We start from the raw sequence: 14,859 nt of genomic DNA, 5'->3' as shown, positions 1-14,859 counted from the left end.
AGTAACAGGTTGCAATTGTGTGTGTATTAAGTACAGTGGACAGGCATTCTCATCTAACCGTCAGTCGCATAAATTGCAATTCCCGGCTCTTATTAATGAGAAGTTCCAGATGTATTCAGAAAAGACACTTTTGACTCCAGGTCTTTCTGGGACAATCCACCAGAATAGGGTATAACGAGGAGCCAAGAAGGAAATTCTATGGCTCACCCCGTGTTTTACACACGACTTTCTTAAGCAAGCTGCTGACACTTGGTAGGAGTAAACTTTATTTTAAGCATATGCTCAGGCAACAAGGTCAGGCATTTGATATCACACTTCAGAGCCTTCAGAGATTAAGGTGTCAAATCCAGCACTTAGCTTCTAACTGGGCTAAGGAAACAAGCCACCAGTGCTCACCAGCCCCAACTACCTCTCCTGCTCAGGGAACTTTCTAGACAACTGCCTCGAGTGTGTCTACGTAAATGTGTAGGAAGGGAGCTGTACCTAATGACTCTGAAAAAGTGAAAAGAGAACAAGCTGAGATTTATGCTCTATTCCATTTGTGTTGATGGTTCAAGAATAAACTAGTCATAATTAGCTAAGACCAAAAATGTTCCTTATTATAATTTCAAATGTCCATGCGTGACAGAAGAAAAGAAAATGGAAGTAGTTCAGTACAGATACGAGGAGCAGAACCTAGCATTCAAATTGCATTTATGTGGAAACGATGCATGGGTGAACCATATTCTAGAACCTCGACTTTTCCTCAAAACAAATCACCATCAGTAAAACCTAACTTTACACAAGCCCATTTCTACTGTACTAAGTCCAAATTAAAACACAACCACAAAACACACAAATGCAACTTTCACAGCAAGCCACAAGGCAAGGGCCAAACGATTTCTGAGCTGGGTCCTTCAACAAGCTGGGGGTCCCCAGCATTCTGGTCCCATCTCCATGTCAGGGCCTGGGGCACCAGTTGTGGGGCAGTCTTCCCTTAAACACCCATAGTCACCCATGTACTATTAGAGCTGGCTTGCTGCTCTTGCCAAAAACGTTTCAGACACTAGCTGCTGGTCCTGGAGCATAGATCAAAGGAAAAACAAACAGTATTTTCTTTTTAAACAGGGAGAAATTCTTCATCTTTACTGTCAGTACCTCTAAAAACATTTCAAAACATGTTGGTGCTGTCACGTGGACTGAGTCTCATTAATGGAGCACCATGGATTTTGGCACTAGGCTTCTTCAAACTTCAGAATAAGCTTTGAAGCATCCTGGACTATGAAACGAAATATACGGAGCCAGAAACGACCATCCAAAGTCAAGAATGTGTTCAGAGGTGGGGCAGGGAGGCTCGCTGGGTTGGGAACTCCTTGGAACACACACCAGATCTCTTTTAGAACAACATTTTCTGTACCTTTCCATTTTGCAAGAACAAGGGGCTTGTTCAACATTCCTTGAGCGATCTCCACGTTCATTGCTGGTTTGGTGACTGAGTTGCCACCAGGAAAGGCAGCCGGAGCAACTACTGAGTAACTGTGGGCAGGGGTCTAGACTGCTGACCAGGCGGCGGCTTGTTCCAAGTTCACAGAAGGGACCATCCTAAGAAGCCCAGCCCCTGGTCCATTCCCTCCCCCTCCCAGCAGCTGACATTAGATGCTCACACACACCTGAACGGGCGCTCCTGAAACCAGAACTCACACACAGCAGTGGAGATGGCTGGCCGCAGAGGGTTCTGGGCAAAATGGCCTACGTTTAAATCCTGGTCCTGCCTCTCACAAGCTATGCCAAAGTCACTTTACTTCTCTGTACCTCAGTTTCCCCTCATATGCATGATGGAAGAGTCACAAGGATTGATAGGACAGTCAAACTCGTGTCTGACTGTACTAAGTACAAGAGGAAGAGACGATACCATACCTCAGAGCCAAACAAATCTCTCTAAAATGAGCACATTTTCTTGAATAAAACTAACTGAATTTGACTGATACGGGTCTTTAACACTTTTGGTAAAACATATCTCATTTTTGATAACTTACCCCTTAAATTTTGGTCTTTAATGTTACTTTCACTGAATGACATTTGTTCGCCTACTCTCACCATTTTCTTTTTCAGGAGCATTCCGCTTTAAGCAAGTACAGGACCAACAGGCAAGTTAAGCGGTATTTCGATTTTTCTCAGAAACAGATCTCCACACACTAATCCTGGGGTTCAAAGGGGTAACAGCGACGCACTGGGGACATTTCTGGAGAAAAGTGATGCTTGAGGTGCTCCAAGACTTTAATGTAAAGGACAGGCGACCCCTGCAGAGAAAATAAAGAGCGACCTGCCTGAGAGGCGGCCCTGGTCAGCTGATTTCAGGAGCAGGACCAAAGGGACCGTTTCACAGCAGGGAAGAGGGGGCGTCAGACTCCGGAGGAAAAGCTTTCGGTGAAAAAACTAATCCACTATTATTGAAATCACCTCCGTCTCCTCTCACAGTATTTTGCAACTGCTGGTAAAACTCCCGATGTCCAGAAAGAGCATCTGACGTTGGAGTCTTTGCGAATCGCCCTACTCATTGCCTGTCATCCCTCACATCCCGCGGCCCAACAAAATCACCTGAGGAGCCTGTACAAACCCGGAAGGCCAGGTCTCACTCCTGACCGAGGAAATCCGAATGTCTGGGGGGTGGGAGCCAGACATCGTTGTTTATTTTGGGTTCGGTTTGGTTTTAAATCCCAAGCGATTCTAATTTGCACCCAAGTTTGGGAAGCGCGGTTTTCGGCCCTGACGCTCCCCCAGCGAACGCCCTCAGGACCAAACCCCACTCCCTGCGCCAATGACATCAACTGCAAGTACAGACCTGACTCTTGGAACCCGGCTGCAGGATTTTGAAATTGTGCAGTTAAACCTTCTGAGACATGTTTCTTGTGTCAAGTGGGTTTATGGTCGGTAGTCACGAAGCCAGACTCGCTCATGTTCGCTCTGGACACTTGGCACCAAATCCGGTTTTCATTTTTTTTTAAAATTAAGTTTAATATTTTGATTGGCCCCATGTCAAATTTTTAAAAAAGCTAAAAGAAATGTCCCAAAGAGAAAATCTCGGGATTTTCAAAATAGGAGCCCTACTTTGAAAAATTGTGGGGTCCTGATCCTTAGGCAGGTGAGCACCAGGACCCAGCTGTCCGGTTGCAGCCGGTCGCACCGCTCTGCCCCGCTCCACCCCGAAGCCCACAGACGTGACCAAAGTGCTGCAGGTGGGGGGCAAACCTCGGGAGTTCCCGGGAGGGACAAGGGCCGCGGACGATCCGGAGGGAGCTCGGGGGTGCGGGGGTGGGGGCGCGCCCCAGGAGCCGAAGAGGACACTAAGTCCCTTGCCGGGAGCCACAGGTAGTTAGCGACAGAGGCGAGCTCTCCGGGCCTCCCACTTCGAGGCTGCAGCTCCACGCCCGGGAAAGGAGCGAGCCGGCTTCAGTGGAAGACGCGGGTGTAGGGAGCCCCGGGAGGTCCCCCGAGGGATTCCCGCATCCTGGGCGTCCGGAAGCCCTTGGGGGGCGCGCCCCGCGAGCCTGGCCCCTTGAGTGGACAGCGCGGGCGCACGTGCCCGGACGCCGGCCGGCACCGCGGGGACCCGAGCGGCCCCCGGCTCCGCACCAACTTTCGCTCTAGGACGCCAAGCCCGCGCAGGAGGGCAGGAAAGTGACGCGGAAAAGTTGCGAGCGCTCGGGGAGCGCCCCACACCCGCCCGCAGCCCGCGCCCGCAGCTTCCCCGCCTCGGGCCGCCGCAGACTCGCCCAGTTCAGAAACGAAACGTCCCGTTCCTCCCACGGTCCCGGCCAGCAGCGCAGCCGCTCCTCAAGGAAGCAGGAAAGGAGGGCCGGCTGCGGGCCGGGTGGCGCGGGGCCGCGGACACGCCCGTACCTCTCTTTTCCTCCAGCGCCGGGCTCCCTGGGAAGTGCGCAGCCAGCAGCAGCAGGAGCACGGCTCCCACAGTCCCCGAGGGTCGCATCGCTGCCCCCAGGCGCTCGCTCCCGCTCTCCGCAATTAGTCCGAGACGGAGCCGGGCGGCTGTGCGTGGTGGCGGCGACTCCGGAGGTGGCCTGTCGTCCGGGCTGGGAGGCGGCGGCCGCCGGGGCAGGCTCGCTGGGGACTCGCTGGGGACTCGGGCAGCCGGGGCCGCGGGCGTGCACACCGTGCGGGGGGCGGAGGCTGCTGCCGCGGCGCAGCGCTCGGAGCTGCCCAGACGTCTAGCTCGCGGGGCGGGGGCGCGGGGCGCCTGGGCTGGAAGGAGGAGGGACCAAGAGCAGGGGGAGGGATCGCGAGGAGCCGAACGCCAGGAGGAGGGAGGAATAACCAGCAGCGGGGACCGCAGGCAGGCAGCCGCGCGGAAGGGGCAGACCACGGTGGCCCCCGCGGGCCCCAGCGCTCGGGCGACGGCGCGGAGCGGGGAGGGGGCGGCGTGCGGGAGCCGGCGGCCGCTCCTGGGAATTCGTGTTCCGAGAGGCGAGTTCCCAGCGCTGTGCGTCAGGACCCAGCCCTCGCGGACTGGCGCTGCTATCTCGGTGACCCAGCCTGCGTCCAGACATTGCCCCCACCCCTTCAACTTGCAGAGCAAACTTGTACCAGCTCCGGTGACCTGGCTGAGACTTATGCCCAAGGCTGGATAATGGCACGGGTGAGGAAACCACCCCTTTATTCTCGCCCAACTCCCCCGAAGCACCCGGGGACCCTACTGGAGGCCGAGGCTGGCTTGGCAGCCAGGTGGTTGGTTCCTCGCTGCGCCCGCGGGCCAGCGGCTGAGTCGGGGCTCTCAAGTCGGAGGGTCCTTCACAGCCCGTCAAGCATCCTCAGAATCGTCTGAAATGAGGGCACCCAACTCCTGGCACAGAGCCGGACGTTGGGAAATGTTAGTTGAATGAATGCACGAGTACCGAGGGAGCCCACAGCTTTCCTAGGCCCGGAGCCAGCCAGGGGTACTTGACAAGCAAATATTCACGGTAAATTACTTTGCAAAAGCCCGGCGCTTGGATAAAGGCTTGATACAAACACTAGAGGAGATGCTTTTATGGAAAATCGAGGTGCCCAGTGCCCTCAGACAGCCACGCGTGACTCAAGCAGGAGAAACACCAGGGAAATTGGCTAAGGATTTGGCCAGAAGAAATTAGGCTTTCTTAGCTGCAGAAACTTAGGTAAATTCATTCAGCAAATTCGCTCCTTCACTACAGGACAAACGTCCTGGGGGGGGGGGCATTCTACAGCCAGACCCCCTCTATTCCTCATAAGTCCCACTGCTGACATCAGGCCCGGTGGGCTCTGGTGTCCCCCCTATTTAAGCAGGAGTCACAAAACTGAAGTTAGTGGAATTACAGCCTGACCTTTGGTGTCACCAGAGAAGGAGGGTCATCTCCCCGTCCAGCAAATGCAGGGCACAGGGTGCCTCACTGTCGGCACAGCCTGTAGTGTTTACTCTGAATTTAGAGTCATTTGTGTTTGTTCCTTTGTTTGCGCACATCAAGATGGCCCTGAGCCCTCCGAACCCCTTCCGCCCCGATGAAGAGGGCTCTGAAGATTCTGCAGGTGGTGTGCTGGGTTCCCTCCACATGTTCCAAACAGGGTTACATGTTACCTGTAATATTTAACAAGGCAGTCTGTGAAGAAACACAGCTACAGAGGTAACACACCTCAGAGAAGGGTAAATCAGAAACACAACAGTGGGACATGGCACAAAGCTGGGGGTGAGTCTTACAACGGATTCCATGCATTTACTCAACAAGGCCGCAAATTTGGCTCCAGAGCCTTCTGTCAAGGAAATCCCATGGCTGGCACAAAACATATTGTCCATTTGCTACAACGCCAATCAGTTGAAGCTGCAGCTAATTTTGAAGACTGCGCAGGAATTTCACCCGTGAGTCCACGAGGAGAAGAAAATGTGTGAAGCCCCGCGAGTTCTCAGTAACCACCCTTTTCTAACAGCAACAACCTGTGCAGTGCTGTATTGTTATCACATCCTTCCATAAAGCAATCACTAGAGGAGGAGGCAGAGCTTCTGGCGCACAGACCCACCCTGGCTGGATCCATCCTCTGGGGACACCTTTGTAAGTTTGGATTCCTCCTTGGAGTTGGCGACTTAAGAGGTGACATTCAGGGTGACGTGGTACTCTTTGGCAGGTCGCGGGGTGCACAGGTAACTGTGGTGCTTGTTAGGTACAAAACTGTGTGACTGAGCTGGTGGAAATGACGTCTTGAGAGCATGGAGCTTTGCCCAGACTGGGCCCTGCATAGCTGCGGCTCGCGAACACAGTCTCTCTGCAGAGAGTGATCCCAGGTCACGTCCCAGGCCCAGGCCACCACCACGGGAACAGCGGGAGCAGCCTGACCACATGCCACTAAGTATTGATCACCTATGAGCCAGGGTACACTTTTGTCTGCCTTGTATAGCAAGAGGAAGCCGTGGGTTGGAAAGGTCACCCATGTAACCTGCCCAGTGTCCCAGGGCATGCTTCCTAGTCACGAGACCAGCCTTGAACCCAAATCCCAGCCATGTTCTTCATCCCTCATCACTGAAACTTTTCCAAAATTGAGACAAACAGACTTCAGGATCCCAAATTCAATTTCAGAATATCTGGAAACTCTCTAGAGAGGGTACAACCCAAATCTCACCTTGGCCCGGAGAAAGCATCCATGGCACCAGATTAACCAGGACATACCGAGGCTCTGGTATTTCCCATAGAAAATCTCACGTGGCCCATCAATTTTCCTAACACGCGCTGTTCTTTCTCTTCTCCACCTTCCAAACTGGAGACCTTTTTTCCTCCTCTGATGAGCAGTTTTCCTCTTAGAAGAGGTTTCTGAGCATTTTAAGTAGGCGTTTAAACCTTTCTAGAAGGAGCATGGGAGTAGTCCCCCAAAGGGGACGAAAACAGGGCTTTGTGGCGGGGTGAAGACAGCAGGCCTTCACATATTTAAAGTTCCATCTTGGGCGAGAGGCATTTGACCACCTGTTTTCTCTGGCCTTTGAGGTCAAAGCAAGAATTGATGAGGAAACACATCAAAGTGGCAGATTTCAGAATTTTAAAAATGACCTTTCATACATTGGTAGAGCTGTTTGAAAGTGGAGTGAGCTGCCTCCGAGTGGAATGCGATTCTCCATCCTTAGAAAGACATGTATGCAGGAGAAGTACTCAGGAAGGTTATGCTGAAGGACTGAACCAGGTCCCTTCTAATCCTAGAATTCTGTAGGAACATGCATCTCTAAAACAGCCTTCCATTCCAATGTATTCACACTCCAGAGCTCTTCTAAAGATATTTTAAGAAGACACAAAAATGTGGTAACAGTTTTGCCCTTCGGAGGAAACCTAGGTAGCTGGGGGTTGGTATGGAAGGAGATTTACATTTCAATGGTCTGTCCTGTTGTACCTCTATGGGCAGGCATCACCTATTTCTGTAAGTGAAGGACCAGTGACCTTGGTACGTCCCCTGGCAGAGGGTCCTGGGCAGTTCTGATGTTGGCTTGGTTTCCTCAGCCCTTTTTCTCTCCCTTTGAGTCAAGTTATTTGCATTTGACTCTGAGTTGACACCTATCTCTGCCAGAGTATGGAAGAAGCAGCTTCTTTTTCGGGGATAATACGCTGACCCCAAATGGCTGAGGCCTTCCTTGATCGTTAGTATTCTTAGTAGTATAACATGTCTTTGATGCATTGTCTCTGGGGCTGACGGTTCTGAGATGCCTAAAAGGCAGGGCTGCATTTTGGGATGCTGGTTGCGGGCGCTGTGCTGTGGGAATCACTTTGCACGGGGGTCTTGGAGGCACTTTGGGGACTCCGCATAACGCTTTGCCCCTGCCGAAGGCGGAACACTGAGATTGCATAACTTTGTCCGGGGAGTCACTACTCGTCTCAGGGGTGGTTCTAACTGGAAACATGAGCCTCAAGTTCAGGACCAAGTTCAGGATACAGACATGGTTCTGTGGGCCCATTCAAAATTTCTTCTAATTGAATTAGTGGCCATATTTACAAATCAAGAGATTTCCTATTTATAATGTGGACTCTTGTGTTTCTCTTCAAAAATGGGAAGTGCTGGCCAGCTGGGTCTGCTTTCATGCAAGATGGCAGTTGGGTGGGTGATAACTGTCTCCTTCAGAAAGAACGTTAAGGCTCCGGCTCACCACAAACGTGACTCTCCAGTTCATGGGAACTGCGTGGCTGCTGTAGACATTAAGTTTGCAGCCTCACCCTTCTGGGTTCACGGACTAGTGAATATTCATAGTGAATATTAATGTTCATAATGAATATTAACTTATGCCTCCACACACGTATTGTTCTCATCATTCTCATATACCTGGAGAATGTCAGCCACAATAATGATACGCTAGAATCACGACTTGTGATAAACATTTGTGATTTTACATTCTTCCACATTGAAATACGCTCCTTCAAAGCGAGGCCTACCATGGTGTAGATGTGTTATACATGACCTCTGGACCAAAACCTATCAGCAAATACACATGCACACATGTGGTTCCCATCTCTACTTTTCCTCTCGCCTTTATCTTCCTTCCTCTATCAGACTCATTCTTGCTCATCCCCTGAGGGTCCAATTGAATGGAAAATCAGAAATTATTAAAGTTGTGAAGTTTGTGGAACTGAGCTGCAAGAAACCTGAGTTGTTGTGACTTAGATGAGGGAGGGGCCTCAGAGACAGGGCCCTGACAGTTGTACAGGTATTAGGTTAAATACCTGGTTCAAATGAATTGCTTCAAGAAGGGAGACAGGAATAATAAATAATACTTTGTTTATAAAATAAAATGCATAGGAGTCCTGAGGGTTGTTAGCAATTTTATTAAAATTCTGAGTAGGAATAAACGGCATTTACTCAACATTCAGTCACTGAGTCTAAAGTAGCTGGGAGACAGAGGTCAGTTACCAGTCCTGCCCCCCTAGGACTTGTCAGCCTGCAAAAGGTCACCCAGACCAAGCAGGTGTGGGGTGTGTGTGTGTCAGAGTAGGAGCCTTTCCAGTCTTCCTAGCATCAACCTCATTGATTGCTAAACACCACCATAAATCAGGATGTTTTGCTATTGTACTACAAAAATGCATGTGACACATAACTAGAATTCTCAGTGCTTGCGTTTAGGGAAGTTACTACGTCATTGGAGATCAGAGAGTTGTTCTGACTGTGGCATTTTGTTTTGGCATGTGGTCAGATTATTTGGCAAGTGTGTGCTGCCTTTCTTCCTAGGAATTTTGCTTGGGACCCACCCGTTAACTGTAGCCCAGTGGGCGAAATGTAGTGTGTGTCTTCCAGGGTCTGGTTCCTTCAACCCCATGGCAGGATGCGACTTTCTGGTCCCCGGGAAATCAGCCTTGGACTTGGACCACGTTAGTGCAGGGACACATGTCACTTCCAGCAGAAGCGGTCAGGAGCAGGGCACGCTTCCCGGGGACACCTTTCCCTCTGGCTTGTTGGCTGGTCGTGCTCCTGAGAGTGGCTTCCTCCACAGCCTGGGCCTGGAGTGAGGAGACCGGGAGCGGAACCCTTTAGCGGGACACGTCGGTGACATCTACATGATGGACGTGAAGAGTGAGAGAAACACCCCTTCGTGAGGCGACTGGGATTTTCAGGGTGCTTCTTGCTTCATCAGACCCTCGCGTACCTTAACGCAGACAAGAAGTTATCCAACCCCCTAGTTCAATATTTAAATTAATATTTTATGAATACTTTATATGAAATGATTTATTTTATGTTTGATATATAAGCATCGCACATTATTTCTGTAACATGTATATTTGTATTTCGTATTATGCACATGTACACACCCACACACTTGGAGGGGCAGGGCATGGAGTAACCAAATGAAAAGGGACCTAAAACTTGCCATTAACTAAATGTGACTTTGAGCATGTTTTATTTTTTTCAGTCTTTCACCCAAAAAGCTTTGGTTTTCTCCTCCGGAAAGTGTCATAAGTGCTTGCCACGCAGGACTGTTAAGACTTGAAACATGTCGGGAAAGCACCTAGCACATAGCACTTAAACACTACTGAGTGCGTGTGCATTTGGGAGCTGTGTTGTGTCTGTGACACTTTCTCATTGCCCTGGATGTGGTCTAAGCCTTCTCCGGGGCACACAGAGCAGTAAAGCACGATTCTTTGTCAGCCCCGAGTCCGGTCAGCGGAGCGCAGCCCGTCACACGTGTCCTTCAGTTAGTCTTCACCGGCATATGAACAATCTCAACATAGAACCAGTCATTAGGCAATTAAAAAAAGAAGACCCCTTCAGGCTCTCCACCGCACAAGTTAGCAACAATGATTTATTTCCCTCTGAGATTTCTAATTATAAGCTTTGAGGACCGGCGTTGTTCCTTACCTTCAAAAGAACTGCTATTTGTTGTAGCAGCTGCAAGGGAAACAGGGCAGCGAATGCCCCAAAGGGGGCTGGCACCCGCAGCCGTGCCCACGCAGCCTGCAGATGGCCTCGCTAATAGGAGCCACGCGATGTGTGCCATCCACTGGCACTTTGGGCGCCGGCTGGAGAGACTTGCACAGCCCGCACCTCCAGACAATAGACCCCTCACCCCCCAGCCCCGTACCCACGCCCCATTGCCTGTCCTCAAAGGTCGCTTTGAATCCTGCTTCCCTTCACGTGGGATGGGGATGGGGAAGAGACCAGACTGATATCGGGGTATCAGAGCAGCCGTGAAGGTGAACGCAGGGGTTTTGAGGCCACTTCGCGCGAAGCCAGGGCCTCCTGCTCTCAGGCGCCCGGCCCGGGGTGTGTGGGTACCGCCTGCCTGGCTTCTCCCGAGATTGCGGGGAGCCGGCGCTGCACCGGGGTCTGCACGGTAGGACCCGGTGCTCGGTGAGGCGCTCTCTGACTTGGCCGGGGCTCCTCGCCGGGCCCTTTACTGTGATTTTGCTAATAAGGATTTGTTTCTTTTTACTCTTTTTTTGCCGCCTCCCCCGAACGTTTTTGTCCGTTTCTTTTTCATCTTTTACTTTTAAATGAAGACTTGAAAGCACGTCCGGCTGGGAGCATGGCGTTTTCCCTGATTTCTGCAGGACGCCGGAGGGACTACTGGTGGCTTTTCTAAGATTTGGAGGTGTTCCTAAAGCTTGATTTTCAAGTCGTCCTTAGATTTCCTGCAGTGTCTGTTCCCAGCACCTGCCACACAACAGGGCGGTCCTGAAAGGCTCCAGGGAGACGGGCCTGGGGGTGGGGCCTCCTGTTGGCGCCAGGGAACCCACCGGTAACCAGCCCTTGGAGCTCCCAGCCCCCCACGGGGTCCTGACCTCCCCCGTCCAGGTCCAGGTCCAGGTCACGTCCTGAGGTGTGTTCCTCCCTACACGTGTCGTCTGTGCAGTAAAATCCTCAGTCGTGGAACTTGCACGCGTGCACTTTGCTGGGCGCTGCTTCCCGTTCAGTCCCCACGTGGTTAGAACAGTGCCCGGTACATTCTGGAGGGTGGAGGGCTGCCCGCAACGGAGGTCGTATAGGACACGTGCTGTGCAGAGAAATGGCGGAAGGAGCACACAGATCAATGCACTTGAAATGGGACGGTGTGTGGGAGGCTCACTGGCACGGACCTGAGGCAGTGAGCCGGACAGCCTGGCAGGGCCTGGGAGGAGGCGCCTGCAGGGCCGGGAGTCAGCCTGTTTCTACGGGGAGCCAGGAGGCCAGTGTGGCTGGAGTGGGGGGGGTGGGGGGGGCGGCGCTGCCCCGCCTTGGTAGGGCGGTGGAATAGTTTCAGCTTCAGCTTTTACTGAAGAATAGACGGGGGCAAATTGGACGGCTGAGAACAGAGAAGTCAGCCACAGGATGGATGACGGTCCCACCTGGATCCCTCTTGCTGCTGTGTCCACAGTGGAATGAAGGCAGGGAAGAAGAGGCGATTGCAGATCCAGGTGAGACGTGGGCCTGGCTTGGAGCTGTGGAGGTGCTGAGATGGGGTCAGATTTGGGCTGTACTCTGAAGGATTACAATGAATTGAATCAGGGCTGTGAGAGACCAGAGCCAAGGGTGACCCTCAGGTCCTGATCAGCAAGAAGGTGCTGCTGGCAGCCCCCCTGGATAGAAAACAGGGGGAGGAGAGTACGGATCGGGGAAATCCCAGAGTCTGGTTTGCACTGGCTGTGCTTAAGATACTTTGAGACTTTCAGATGCAGATAATGCACAAGTAGTTGGACATGAGATTGAGCTTCAGGAGAGAGGTCCAGGGAAAGAGATAAAAAGTTGGGACCATCATGGTGATGGAAAGAGCACTGACTCTGGGTGGTGAACACACAATGTGATATATAGATGATGTGTCACAGAATTGTACACCTGAAATCGATGTAACTTTACTAACAATTGTCACCCCAATAAACTTTAATTAAAAGCAAAAAAGTTGGGACCATCAGTATGTGCGTGCTACTTAAAGTCTTGGTTGAGATGGAATGAGATCATAAAAGGATTAGAAGGGAATAGAAATGGCAAGACGTGTCCAGAGTCCTGAGTCCTGGGCCCTCTAATGTGAAGAGACCCAGGAGGCAAGGAGGAAGAAGCAAAGCAGACTGAGAAGCTGTGGCTCACTGATCTGGAGGCACGTGGAAAAGGGTTTCAAAGAGGAGGGGTGATTCAGCTACATCAAAAACTGCGGATCCATCAGTGGTCTCTGGCACTGGAATGTCTCAGGGGACCTTATCAGGGAAAAGTTTCACCGGAGGGGTGGGGCAAGAGTCCAATTGGAGTGGGGTTATAGCTGGAATTTTCTTAAATGTATGGGAATATTTAGGAAATACTGACATCTTTAAAATATTTCCTCTATCTCCTTATAATATTAAATCTTCACATTCAGAAAAATAAAGTCTTCCCATTTATATGTCTTCATTTTTTTTTTCCATATATTTCTTAGGCGGACATGAAGTGACCGTTTTGCTGTGCAGGGATCTGAGAGGTCTGTGGAGGGCACACGGAGGGGCCGCTGTCACTCCAGTAGGGAACGCAGGTGCCCAAGGACTGGGGACAATGAGTGTCAAAGCAGGTCATCATGTCGACTCAAGGAATGTCTGAACCTGTAGGGAACTTTCAGAAGAGTTGGTCTGAGCTACACTGACGACATGTGCTGGGGGATAAGGTCTCAAATGCTCTGGAGAAGGACAGTTTTGCGGCTTCTTTTATGCATTTGAGATGAAGGAGATGGGAGAAAGCAAGGCATCAGATTACAGGATGGTAATGAGATCATATGCTCTCTTGAATACCCCTTTTGAGGGGTATTACTTCTGGTATTTCAAAGGTGTGTTAACCTAGATACACAAGAACAATGCACAGGGCTGGCTGAAACCTCTCACTAAAGAAGCTATACGCCTGGGGTGTGACTTCCCACCATGACCTGCCCAGTTAGGAATTTATGACCAGATCACCCTGGGAGATTACTTTCCATAGGATTCTGCCCCCCTCTCTTTTTTTCCATCTACAATTAAAGGAGCTAGGAAGGAGAAAGGGGAAAGGTGATCTGCGCTCCCTGAGACTTGGCTGCAAGGCAGTGAAAGTTCCAGGGGCCTTGAGAAAAAGCACCAGCTTTTGATAGGCTTAAGTACTAAGTGTTAAGTACTAAGTATTAAGAGATACGGTGAGCTGTTTGTGTCAACGTATTTTAACTTCATTCAAACTTAGAGTATTTAACAAATCAACATGGTTCAAAATTAAATAGGTTTGAAAACATGTAGAGTGAAAACTTTCTTCCCATCCCTGTCCTCCCAGGCGTCTAGCTTTCCTCCAAGGAGGTGATCTCCTCAGCAGTTGCTTGGGGGTTCTTCCGGACACTCTGTATATACAGTGTTCTTTCTGCACTCTCTCTATATATATATTTCATGATACATCATGGAGTTCATTCCATATCCAGTATTTAAAGGTTCCTTGTTCTTGCCCTAGCAAATGATTTCCTTTTATGGGTGTACTATAATTTATTTATCTAGTTCCCTATTGACAGATACCGACAGTATTTTCAAACATGAAAAAACTTTAGTATTGATTTCACACCCTTGCAAGTGGAATTTCTGAGTGTTTTCTGATTTAAAAAGAAATTTTATTTTTATTCTCTTTTTAAGGTCTGTACTTTAAAAATTAAGGTATAATTTACATGCAGTAAAATGCATGCGTTAAATGTTTCTATGTGGTTTAAATTTGCATTCCTCTATTGTCTAATGGCATTAAGCTTTTTTCATATACTTACTGGCTGTTTGTAAAGTATCGGTTCAAAATCTTTTTCTAATTAATAAACATTTATTATCAACTTGACAGAGGTATAATTTACATACGACGAATTCTATCTCCTTAAAGTGCACAATTAAATGGGTTTTGACACTGCCAGCCCCCTTAAGGTCACAACCACAATCAAGATTCTGGACATTTTCATCACGTCCCAAAAGTTTCTCAGGCTCCTTTGCAAATGCCTTTCCTCTGCCTCTTGCCCCATGAAACTACAGATGGACTTTATGTCACTATAGACTCATTTGCCTTTTCTAGAATTTCAAAAGGAATCTGGATTTTGAAATGAATTATATACAGTATGAAGTATTTTGGGTCTGGCCTTTTTCACTCAATGTAATGATTTCGAGATTCACCCCTGATGTTGTGTTTATCAGTAGTTTGTGGTTTTTGTATTGCTGTGTTAGTACTCCATCATATGGCTATGCCACGTGTGTTCATTCACACACCAGGTGATGGATGTTGGGTTGTTTCCAGTTCTTGGTTATTACCAATATCAATAAAAGTGCTGTGAACTTTCATGCCCAAGCCTTCATGTGGACATATGTTTCTATTTCATGTAGGTAAATGCCTAGGGGCAAGATTGCTGAGCCAAGGGCAAATGCACCATTTACTGCTTCTCATTCCTCCTTTGCTGCTGCACCACGAATATCAAGGAAT

The 14,859-nt window shown here is 49.9% G+C and overlaps 1 protein-coding gene across 2 annotated transcripts in view; it reads right to left on the bottom strand.

Annotated features, from left to right (window-relative positions):
- EGFR (epidermal growth factor receptor) overlaps positions 1–4,193 on the bottom strand; it is a 158,914-nt gene extending 154,721 nt beyond the window's left edge. For both annotated transcript variants that reach the window (XM_033088188.1, XM_033088189.1), the window contains exon 1: positions 3,880–4,193. In XM_033088188.1, coding sequence (XP_032944079.1) covers positions 3,880–3,967 — 88 coding nt within the window. In that variant the 5' untranslated portion in view covers positions 3,968–4,193. The remainder of the gene's footprint in view (positions 1–3,879) is intronic.
- Positions 4,194–14,859: the final 10,666 nt, after the last annotated feature.

The sequence above is a fragment of the Rhinolophus ferrumequinum genome, chromosome 20, assembly GCF_004115265.2.
Source record: "Rhinolophus ferrumequinum isolate MPI-CBG mRhiFer1 chromosome 20, mRhiFer1_v1.p, whole genome shotgun sequence".
NCBI classification, from domain to species: Eukaryota; Metazoa; Chordata; class Mammalia; order Chiroptera; family Rhinolophidae; genus Rhinolophus; species Rhinolophus ferrumequinum.
Note: the sequence above shows the minus strand (reverse complement) of the source record. Positions and strands in the feature narration are given on the sequence as shown.